The sequence below is a fragment of the Chenopodium quinoa genome, unplaced genomic scaffold (assembly GCF_001683475.1).
Source record: "Chenopodium quinoa cultivar QQ74 unplaced genomic scaffold, ASM168347v1, whole genome shotgun sequence".
Lineage (NCBI taxonomy): Eukaryota > Viridiplantae > Streptophyta > Magnoliopsida > Caryophyllales > Amaranthaceae > Chenopodium > Chenopodium quinoa.
In genome coordinates this window covers 11,388-21,219 of record NW_018743325.1, presented here as the reverse complement: position 1 = coordinate 21,219, position 9,832 = coordinate 11,388, and the positions used below count along the sequence as shown (strand labels likewise).

At 35.3% G+C, this 9,832-nt stretch overlaps 1 protein-coding gene across 1 annotated transcript; it reads right to left on the bottom strand.

Moving 5' to 3' along the window:
- Positions 1–22: 22 nt before the first annotated feature.
- On the bottom strand, positions 23–6,884 carry LOC110737303 (kinesin-like protein KIN-5B; the record flags this gene model as incomplete). The annotated part of the gene is given in 17 exon segments (XM_021917663.1): positions 23–215; positions 371–457; positions 546–657; positions 1,756–1,836; positions 1,921–1,974; positions 2,287–2,363; positions 2,477–2,546; positions 2,644–2,800; positions 2,884–2,932; positions 2,935–2,980; positions 4,079–4,217; positions 4,295–4,431; positions 4,433–4,633; positions 4,736–4,891; positions 4,984–5,084; positions 5,087–5,112; positions 6,685–6,884. Coding segments are annotated over 17 exon segments (1,886 nt in total), but the record flags the coding sequence as incomplete, so codon positions are not given.
- Positions 6,885–9,832: the final 2,948 nt, after the last annotated feature.

Sequence of the window (9,832 nt, the reverse complement as noted above, 5' to 3'; positions counted from 1 at the left end):
ATAAGAAGCATTTTATCAGTACCCGAATAGAATTCTCACATCATCTTTGCTGGCAAGAATTGAGCACAAGTTCTCTTCCATGCATCGCAGTTGATCCTGCTGCATTGAAATCGATCCTGATATCGTTTGGTGCAGGATTTTTAAGTTCTTATCAAGCTGAGAACCAAATGTAACAACTAGCTTATGATTTTGATTTTCCAATTTGTTTTTGTCATCTGTAAAACCAATCCAAAAAATGACCTTGTTAGTTTACTGCACTAATAAATACCTATCTGCCTTCAACAAAAATAGAAAAACATTGTTGCACTTCTGCAATTTGGTCCAGTAGTAGCATATTTTCCCCAAATGCTAGAAATACAACTAGTCTTACCTATTTTTTTGTGCAATATCGATATGTCTTCAGATGCATTTCCCAAAGTGCAACACAGCTCCTTTGCACGTTGAATTAGAGAATTTTCTGGTTTTTCAAATTGATGTGAGAATTGTATGATGGCCAATGTGCATATCTGTCAAGAAATAAACTGACAACATCTTCATTAATTTACCTGAGTACATAAGTTTGGATATCATAGAGTCTTTTTCCTGTAACTGGGTGATGGACAACTTCTGTTTCTCTTGAAGTTCGTGCAAGACCTTACAGGTACTCTCTAGATTTTTCTGCACTCAAAATAGCTCTAAAATCAAACCAAGTTCAATATGTATTGATGAAAAAATTCCCCTTCTATGAAAAGCGTATGCACTACCATTTGTTCTTGTTCGACAGAGAAACTGTTATCCATACAAATAACATTAATATTAGTAACTGAGAATGCTTGTTGCACTTGAATATTGCATATTCTTATACTCCCTACATCCTACAATGTGCGCATACTGTACAATCCATAACCTGAGTTTCTTTCTGATATAAATTTAAGACCCGTGACTAAAAACAGTTGTGGTTACCTCATATAGTTCAGTGCATAATTAGCTACATAGTTGATTGATAGTCAAAAAAGCTTTGTTGATGTCAGCTAGGAATTGAGTAGCTGTGATAAATGCTGGCTTGAAACTTCAAGTGCAGAAAACATTAAGATGTAATGCATAAAATCAGAAAATTTGAAGAGGCTAAAATATTTCATGTAACAAATCCCCTAGAAGTGGCTAAAATGTAGTTTAAAAAGGATTATATTTGAAGCAAGCTGGTAATTCACAGGAGCAAGGCAGTGTTGTTAACATCAAGTTGTTTGACTATTTTGATGTACCTGTCGTGTATATTCTTTGCAATACTTATGTGTTTCCTTGATATGTTACTTAGGAACTTAAGGAATTGATTCATTTCAGATGGTATTGGCAGAGTATTTTTAGAGTTCTTAGTTTCCTGTTTCGCTAACTAGGGGTGGTTAAATGTGGTAGAATGTGGAATCATGCCTAATGAAGAGTATATTTGGTGCTGTCTGTATAAACTTAATAAACCATTATTCAACACAACAAATTTTTCAGTGTAGTTGCATTTGTTTCTGTATCCAATTAAGCCTTTATCTTTCACCTATGCAATCCCTAAAAAGCTTAGATTAATATCTTTATGTCTTACTTTGCTTCAGGACTTATTTAATCTTTTCGGTTATTTTTTTGATTATTTTTCTTAGTGCTGTGAAGAACAGGCTTCATTGGGCAGACCTAGTTTATAATTAGTGCTAAAGTTTAGTGCATGAGTAAGAGATTTTGAACCAATATCAATTCCTTTCCTCGAAGCTTTTCAGGGCAGTGATAAGATACCTTGCAATCTCGGAGCTCAACATCTAAATCCAATTTCTCTTCTTGCTCAGAAACATACAAGTCATGGTATTTTTGAACTTCCTGGAAGAATAAAAGATACAAATAGGTAGATAATATGTCATGTCATTCCAGTAAGGAAAGGAAGAACAGAAAACAAAACTTTACCTTTCTACTTTGTTCGAGCTCCATCTTCAACTGCTCTATCTTCTCAATCCTTCCCTAATTAAAATAATGCAAGACCCAAGAAACATTAAGCAGGGATATGAAGCTAAGATCGATGACTTAATTATTTCCCAATCACTAAGATCGATAACTAAATTATGACTAATCAATTTAGAGAGATTAATCCCTGAGTTGACAGCTTGATTAGTCTAGTAATTACAATGTAAAAATTCCAGCTTATACATATATACTCCAAATGCAAGTGATCTTATCATTTTGTTTTTAATTCAAAGATTCTTTGTTTATCACTTATTCTGTTATTCAACAAGGTGATATAGGCATTCTTCTGATAGTGAAATAATTATCAACCTTCTTTTCTGCTTCATCTTGGACAAATCTTTCCAGCGGTACATAAACACCATTTTTATCTCTAGCAACCCGAATATCTGTTTACAAATTCATTGAAAAAAATATATATCAAATTAGTCAGTAAACGAAAGGATTTTGTTGCTTTTTTTTTTCTCAAGACATTAAAAGGACATAAATACATTTCAGAAACCTTGTTTCATCCTCTCAAGTTCCATGTATAAATCTTTGAGCAAAACTGTCTTGCACAGCTTTTTGTTTGCCTGATTGGTTTAAAATCATTACATGTTCGCAAAATTCTTAGATTTCACATAATAAAACTATACTAATATCAATTCTGAGGTAAGAAAGCCATATAACCTCAGGTTTGTTTTTAATATTTTTAGCACGATAAGCATAATCAAGAGTACTAAGTGTTTCTTCTAAACAGCTGCTAGATGGTGAGATTGTTGCTATGATGCACGTCTTTGTTTTCCCTCCGAGTGAGTCTCTCAATAACCTTGTCAGCTTACTGTCCCTGATTAATGTAAGAAAAAACAAAGAACAATTGTAAAACAAAATGCTTATCTGAGTTTCTTCTGCAAGTACACCAGTCCGAACCTGTAAGGTATATGAGCTGAATGTTCCACTAGCGCATTAATAACTCTTCAAGGGTGAGTAAGCTCTTGTTAATCTCCCCAGCTTCCCTTGCACGCCCCTACATTTTCATTACAATTAGAATTTACTATTATATGATCTCCATTTTGTAAAGGAAAATTTGTCAAAAAAAAAACCTTTTTAAATGCACCATTTTGCCGAAAAAAAAAACCTTTTAAAAGCTTTTTTTGTAAAACAAAACTCGAAGTTCAATTTTTTGCGAAAAAAGAAACCCAAATGTGAATTTTTTTTGTTATAGACAACCTAATGCCTCTAATTCACTTAATTAAGCTCTAATTTTTTCTAATTATCCTCTAAATCTCACTTAACCATTTATTTAATTAATTTAACTTATAAATAAAAAAAAAAAACCAAACACCACCACCCCACCAGCCACTCCCTCCCTTTCCCCCCCTCCCATGGCAGCAGTCCCCTCCCCCGAACTGAGCCAGCTCCTTGAACCCAACTCCCGACGACCCACCTCGGTCAGGTGGCACGCTTCTTCTCCCTCTTCCTTTTCTCTCGTTGACTCACTCTCTCTCCTCTTTCTCGCAGTCGCCGCCGCGTTGTGGTAAGGGAGAAGGTGGATGGTCGGGTTAGGGTTTAGGGAAGGGGAAAAGGGAGGAAGAAGGGGAAGGCTGCCATGGGAGGGGAAAGGGAGGAAGAAGGGGTGGCGCCATGGAGGGGGAAAGGGAGGAAGAAGAGGAAGGCTGCCATGGGAGGGGGAAAGGGAGAAAGAAGGGGTGGCGCCATGGGAGGGGGAAAGGGAGGAAAAAGGTTGTTTATATATTAATTAATTCTAATTTGGTGGGTTACGGATTAATTAGATGAAATGAGAAGAAATTAGAGTCTAATTAAGTTAATTAGAGTCTAATTAAGGAAATGGGTTTCTTTTCGCAAAAAAATTTGAACTTCGGATTTTCTTTTAAAAAAAAGCTTTTAAAAGGTTTTTTTTCGCAAAATGGTGCATTTAAAATGTTTTTTTTTTTACAAATTTTCCTTTTGCAAAACTGGAATTTATGATTAACAAATAACCAACAAGAAGAAACCAAAAGAAGTTTGAACGATTTATGTCGCCTTATGTGTTAATAATTAAGGGCCAAACAATGATCCAAATCATTATCTTTTTTTCTGCCCAGGGCAAACTATTAATGAATACCTCTCTTACACCAGAACGAGAGATATTCTCAGATCCTGCAAGATCAACAAGGTTTAGCTTCCCACATTTTATGAGCTCCTCCTCTCCAATACTTATGTCCTTTACATGTACCGTTATGGTGAAGACAGAATGAGAGCGACTGCAAAAGTAGTTTTGAGTTACCACCATAATTACTTCAAATGCAAGAAGGTAACAAATTGGAAAATACATACTCACCTGCTACGCTTGTTCAGTAATGTGTCTGCTGTTCGCCTTTTAGCAGCTCCTCGTTCCATAAGGTTATAAATGTCGTTAGCACTGTACACGACTTCTTCTTCAAGGCCTCTAATGATAACACAACCCCTTCCGTCTTCCCATCAAGGAGACAGATTTCTTTTGCTTATCTTCTGAGAACCTTGAGTTATCTTCATGAGTTAATAAATCTGTTAATTCTTCATTATACAGTTCTAAAAATGACACCTTCATACTGTAGTCAGCATTCTGAGCTTCTAGTATGTCAAATAGATGTCGAACTGCTCGTGGGATGACACCAGCCTCAGCACACACTTCAGTGCCCTAAAAAAATGTATCATTCAAGGTTTCAGCACATAACAAATTTACAGGCTCTATAAATTATCTTCTCTACCTCAGATTATTAGGTGTAGTTCAATATTTTACCTTAGATTTCATTGATCCTTCCATGGTATAAGTTTTGCCAGTCCCGGTTTGACCATAAGCAAATATTGTGCAATTGTAACCATCAAGGACTTCTCTAACAATGGGCGCGATAGCTTGGTCATAAATGATTCTTTGTTGTGCTTTGGGTCCAAAAACCTTGATGAATTACATAATATAGTAAGAAACTAAGAACGTATACAAGTTTATAAACCAAATAACCATAATTCAATAAGATGCATATAGCTTACCTTATCAAATGTGAAAAGTCTATCCATTTGCTTATTAGCTACACTGTGTGAAATAGTGACTTCTCTTTTAAGTTCATTACATGTTACCACTCTTGATGGGTACTGCTTTGCTCATCGTTGCTCAATGGCCTGTACCAAAACGTATATCAATGCTTTGCTCCCAACAAATCACGTTGTGTACATATAACAAATAGTTTTACTGACATGAAGAGCTAGTATTTGCTCGAAAGCTTTGAGCCTAATGAGCACTTTAACACCTTATATATAACAGCTATCGTGCTCACTACAAGCACAAAACCACCACTCCACCACCCATCCAGTCATTCACAAATCACAATAGTCAAAATTTAGCCACCATAATTGAGTGACAGAAATTATACACTTCCTAAGGACATATAAAATTTATACAAAGCATGCTTAAATTTCCATCCCTGATATTTTAAGCGCTAAATGAGTGTGATATTACTGATTTTTCGATGAATATAAACAAGAGAACACATTCAATTAGATTATGCAAATTAATAGTCTATGAAAAGTGAAAAATCAATTTTTTTTTTTTTTCTTTTTTTTTTTTTTGACATTTAAAATATTATTATGGAGTACTATCTTTCTAAAATACATTAAACTACACAGATTCTTTCTCATACCATTTTTTGTCTAAATATAATTTGTCACATTTCGAATGCCTATGAAATCAATGTTTGTTTTCATCATACAAAATGGTTTCGAATTTTACTTTTGTGGTCAAACTACATTAACATTACCATCAATTTTTATCTCAATTTAACAGTAGATGTTATAATTCTATAAACCAAACCAATATTTGTTTCAAAATAAATCAAAATTACTGTTTTCCCCATCATAATTTAATGTAAAGTTTGTAAAATCTTTGTTTTAGACTTTTAAAATGTGGCCTACTAATTTAGGTACAAAGAACTAGTTCAAGTACTTAAACAGATAATTACAAAAACAATGTCATACTTCGTGTTAGGAATTGGGTGAGAGACAAAGAGGAGAGAAAAGCCCACACATAAGCCCAAGTGAGGTTCTATGCTAAAACCATATGGTAATAGGAGTATCTCACTTAGGTTATAAACTAGTGGCTCCTTATTTAATTATTCTACATGGGACAACAACTCACACATGCAACCTAACAATCTCCCCCTTAAGTGTGAGTTCGGAACACTCCCCCTTGAGCGGAAACCATGCACCCAAACCACCCCTGAGCAGAAACCATGCACCCAAACCCTCAGAGCACTCCCAGTAAGAAACTTGTATGAAGGAAACTGGATGTAGACAAGAACCTCTAACCAACGGCTCTGATGCCTTTGTTAGGAATCGGGAGATAGACAAGAAGCAGAGTAGCTCACTTAGATTATAAAGTAGTGATTCTTTATTTAATTTTACTATGTCGGACAACAAATCACACTTGCAACCTAACACTTCGTATATAATTGTAAGTGACCTATTAATTTAGATACAAAGGAGTATTTCAAGTACTTAAACAAATAGTTACAAAAACAATGTCATACTTCGTCTATAATTGTAAGTGACATAGTGGAATTATAAATAAATTTAATTTAAATTAGTCACACACTTTTCTATCAACACCGTATAAAACGACAAGAAGTGATTTGAGACACAAATTAAGACATATGATTATAACCCGTAACGAAATATCCAACAAGCTAAATTTGTTACCTGCATCTTAGAATAACCTGCACATTAACCTCACGATCTTTATCTTGGCGATGATAACCCATAGACGACTTAACATCACTGACTCTAGAATAATCCATCCGGTATCGTTCGGGCCGAGGCGTGAAGAACGGAGACGGTGATGCAGATGGAATCACCCCTAAACTCAATTTCTTAAAACTGATCAGCGTCATTGACACCATCTTTTTTTTGTGTTTACTCCTAATTGAGAAAACCAAATGCAGTAAACAAATTTATAAGAATCTGGATTATCAAATCAATCAAATTATAGTAAATTTGAAAAGGGATTTGGGGAAAACTGTAGAATTAATTGTGTTAGTGACTTGATGTAATTTGTTTTACTTTAGTGAGCGTTTTGAGAATGATGAGATACAGAGAGAAGGGGGAGTTTCAAAGTTGCAACTTTTAACGGCTAGGTGTAAAGTTCGGTTTTTGCTATGGGAAGTGGGTCCCAAGTCAGCAAATTCAAACTGGCGCGTTAACAATTTTTACATAATAAAAGATTAAAGATGTGGTATTTTTCCTTTTCATTGTGATTTTCAAAGTGTTGGGAAAAGTAGTGAACTTTTTATGTGGGGTTGTAGGACAGTATGGCTCTTTTTCTCTGTTTTGGGGGGTTGTTTTGTACTTCTGGGGCGAGGGATAGAGGTGTTAATTAGGGTATGTAGGTTGGGTTCGGTAATATTGGATTAGATTGAATCTATTTTATATTTGAGTTATGCTAAATTATCAAGTTAATTTTTTGAATTAAATTTTGTTCAGATTAATTTTGAGTCAAATCGATCGGGTCTATTTTTGACACCTTTAGTAAGGAAGTAATACTAAAAGCTCGTTTGATAATCGATCATAAGCTATTATTTACTGCCTAACATTTGCTATATATTTTGGATTTATCACTAGTTAACGGGTGCCATCCATTTTTCCGTCCAAGTGGAGCTCACTTTCGTTTCCCCTCTTTTTCTAAGTTACACTGAGAATTGTTCTCAACACTTACTACCTTTAGAGCTTAATGGCCTATATTTAAGTTGGTTTGAAAGTTGTAAGGGTTGTTATTGGCCCTAGTAGTTGGATTGTTTTTAATTTGTGGTTGAAACTATTAATTTTTTATGTATATATTGTGCAAATTAAGCTTTTTTTTTTAAAAAAAAATGTTAATACTTTCTAACGCTATTGACCAAACCAAGACCGGACCAGACCGAACACCGAAAATTTAAAATTCAAGGCTCGAAGACCGGATTGTTGTTACTTGGACCAGATTCTTATTGCTTCGACCGGACCAAACTAATTTGGACTAGTTTTTTTAAAAAAAAAATTAAAAAAATCTCTATTGTTTATTAATTTTTAATACATCAAGAAAAATAAAAACGAATTTTTAATGCCTATTTTAAACATTTTTCATAAAATCGCTCATAATATAAAAATATTTACAGAATATTGAAGGTGAAATTAAAAATCAAAGAAGTTTTATATAGAATTTAAACTAAAATATTGCTCCGCTCGAAGACTAGTTTTTAAAAGATTTTGGACAAAACTGGACCAAAAATCGATTTTATCATTCTCGACTAGTAAACTAGATTGGTTTTCTTTAGCCCGGTCCTATTCATTTTTTAAAATCTGAATTGGCTATTTGAACACCCCTAATATTTCAAACATATTTCCTCAATGTTTTACCGATGTTCAAGTTATTTTAATTATGTCCACTTAATTGCTCTAATCTTCTCATAAAAGTTTGTAACTACGAAATATGTTGCATTTATAACGAAAATATAGTTAAAAATATGATACTTTAAAAATATACTACCTCTGTATATATCTGCAACTTTTACTAAATATATTTAACCTTTTCGAATTTTTTCTACTACCTCCGTTACACATTATGTGCAACTTTTGCCATTTTTATTCGCTACAAATTATGTGCAACTTTCTAAAACTTTCCAATTGTATTAAATTTTTTTCAATAAAATTACTTCAATACCCTTACTTAATCTTTTGTAAACTGATTTAGATAACTACAACACATTTTGTTAAGATCTTAATTTAACTTAATTAATCTAACATTTCTCTCCAATATTCATTTCCTCAATTACCCATCTAAACTGAGAATCTAAACTCACCCATCTTCAACTTCCATCAAATTGTTCTGGAAATTGAAACATTAACTCCATGTTCTTCATCTTCAACCTCAACCATAAATTTCTCAATCCTCGTCTGAACTGAATCTCCTCCGGCCACCACCTCCCATGCCTTCTCATCCTCCTTTCCTTGGCGATGAGAGCCATGTCCTAAGCCCACCCCCATTATCCCCGTTTACCCACGCCTCAACCACCTGTAGGTTTCGTAGTGACCGTCTCTATGCGGAACAGAAACCCCCCAAGACTCGCCCCAATAATTAAAGCATGCATAAACATAATTAAACAATAATTAAGAGAAGGGAGAAAGAAGTAATACCCTTGAAGCGTGCTTCGCTCGAGAACCGAGCTCTTACTTCTAAGCTTAAAGCCTCACAAGCGTGACGACCTCCAACGCCTCGTACCCACGACCCGACCCAAACGGTCTTCGTCTTGAGGGTTAGTCAAGACTTGACCAAAGATAAAACTAGAGTTTTACGAACTTTAAGGTTTTTCTCAATAATTAGAGATGCCTTTTTGAGTTCCACTCAAGTTGAATTCCAAAATGCCCAATCATGGGGTATTTATAGGGAAATGCAACTTGCACTCCCATTCATGATCAATGTGGGATATCCTGCATTTCTAACTAATTTATTTAAATCAAAAATAAATTAAAAAGATAATGCAATCAACAATCAACAAGTGGCACATGGAGAATTAGTGATTAGGTGAGGACCATCACCAAGGGGGGGACCATTGCCTTGCTCCCCAAGGGATGGCTCCAAGCTTTGGTTCCCACAACTCCAAACCGGCATCAAGGCATAGGCAAGCTGGCAGCCTGCCTTAGCTGCCAAGGCTGCCAGCTAGCGCCTGGCACCAAGGCTAGGCAGCCTGCCAGCCAGCACAGCACAGCAAGCACGCTCAACCCAGCCATCGCATACGTGCTCCTACCGAGCCACGCATGCTGCTGCTGTTAGGCGAGGCCCCTAGCTCGCTGCTGTGCTTGGTGCTGCCATGCGAAG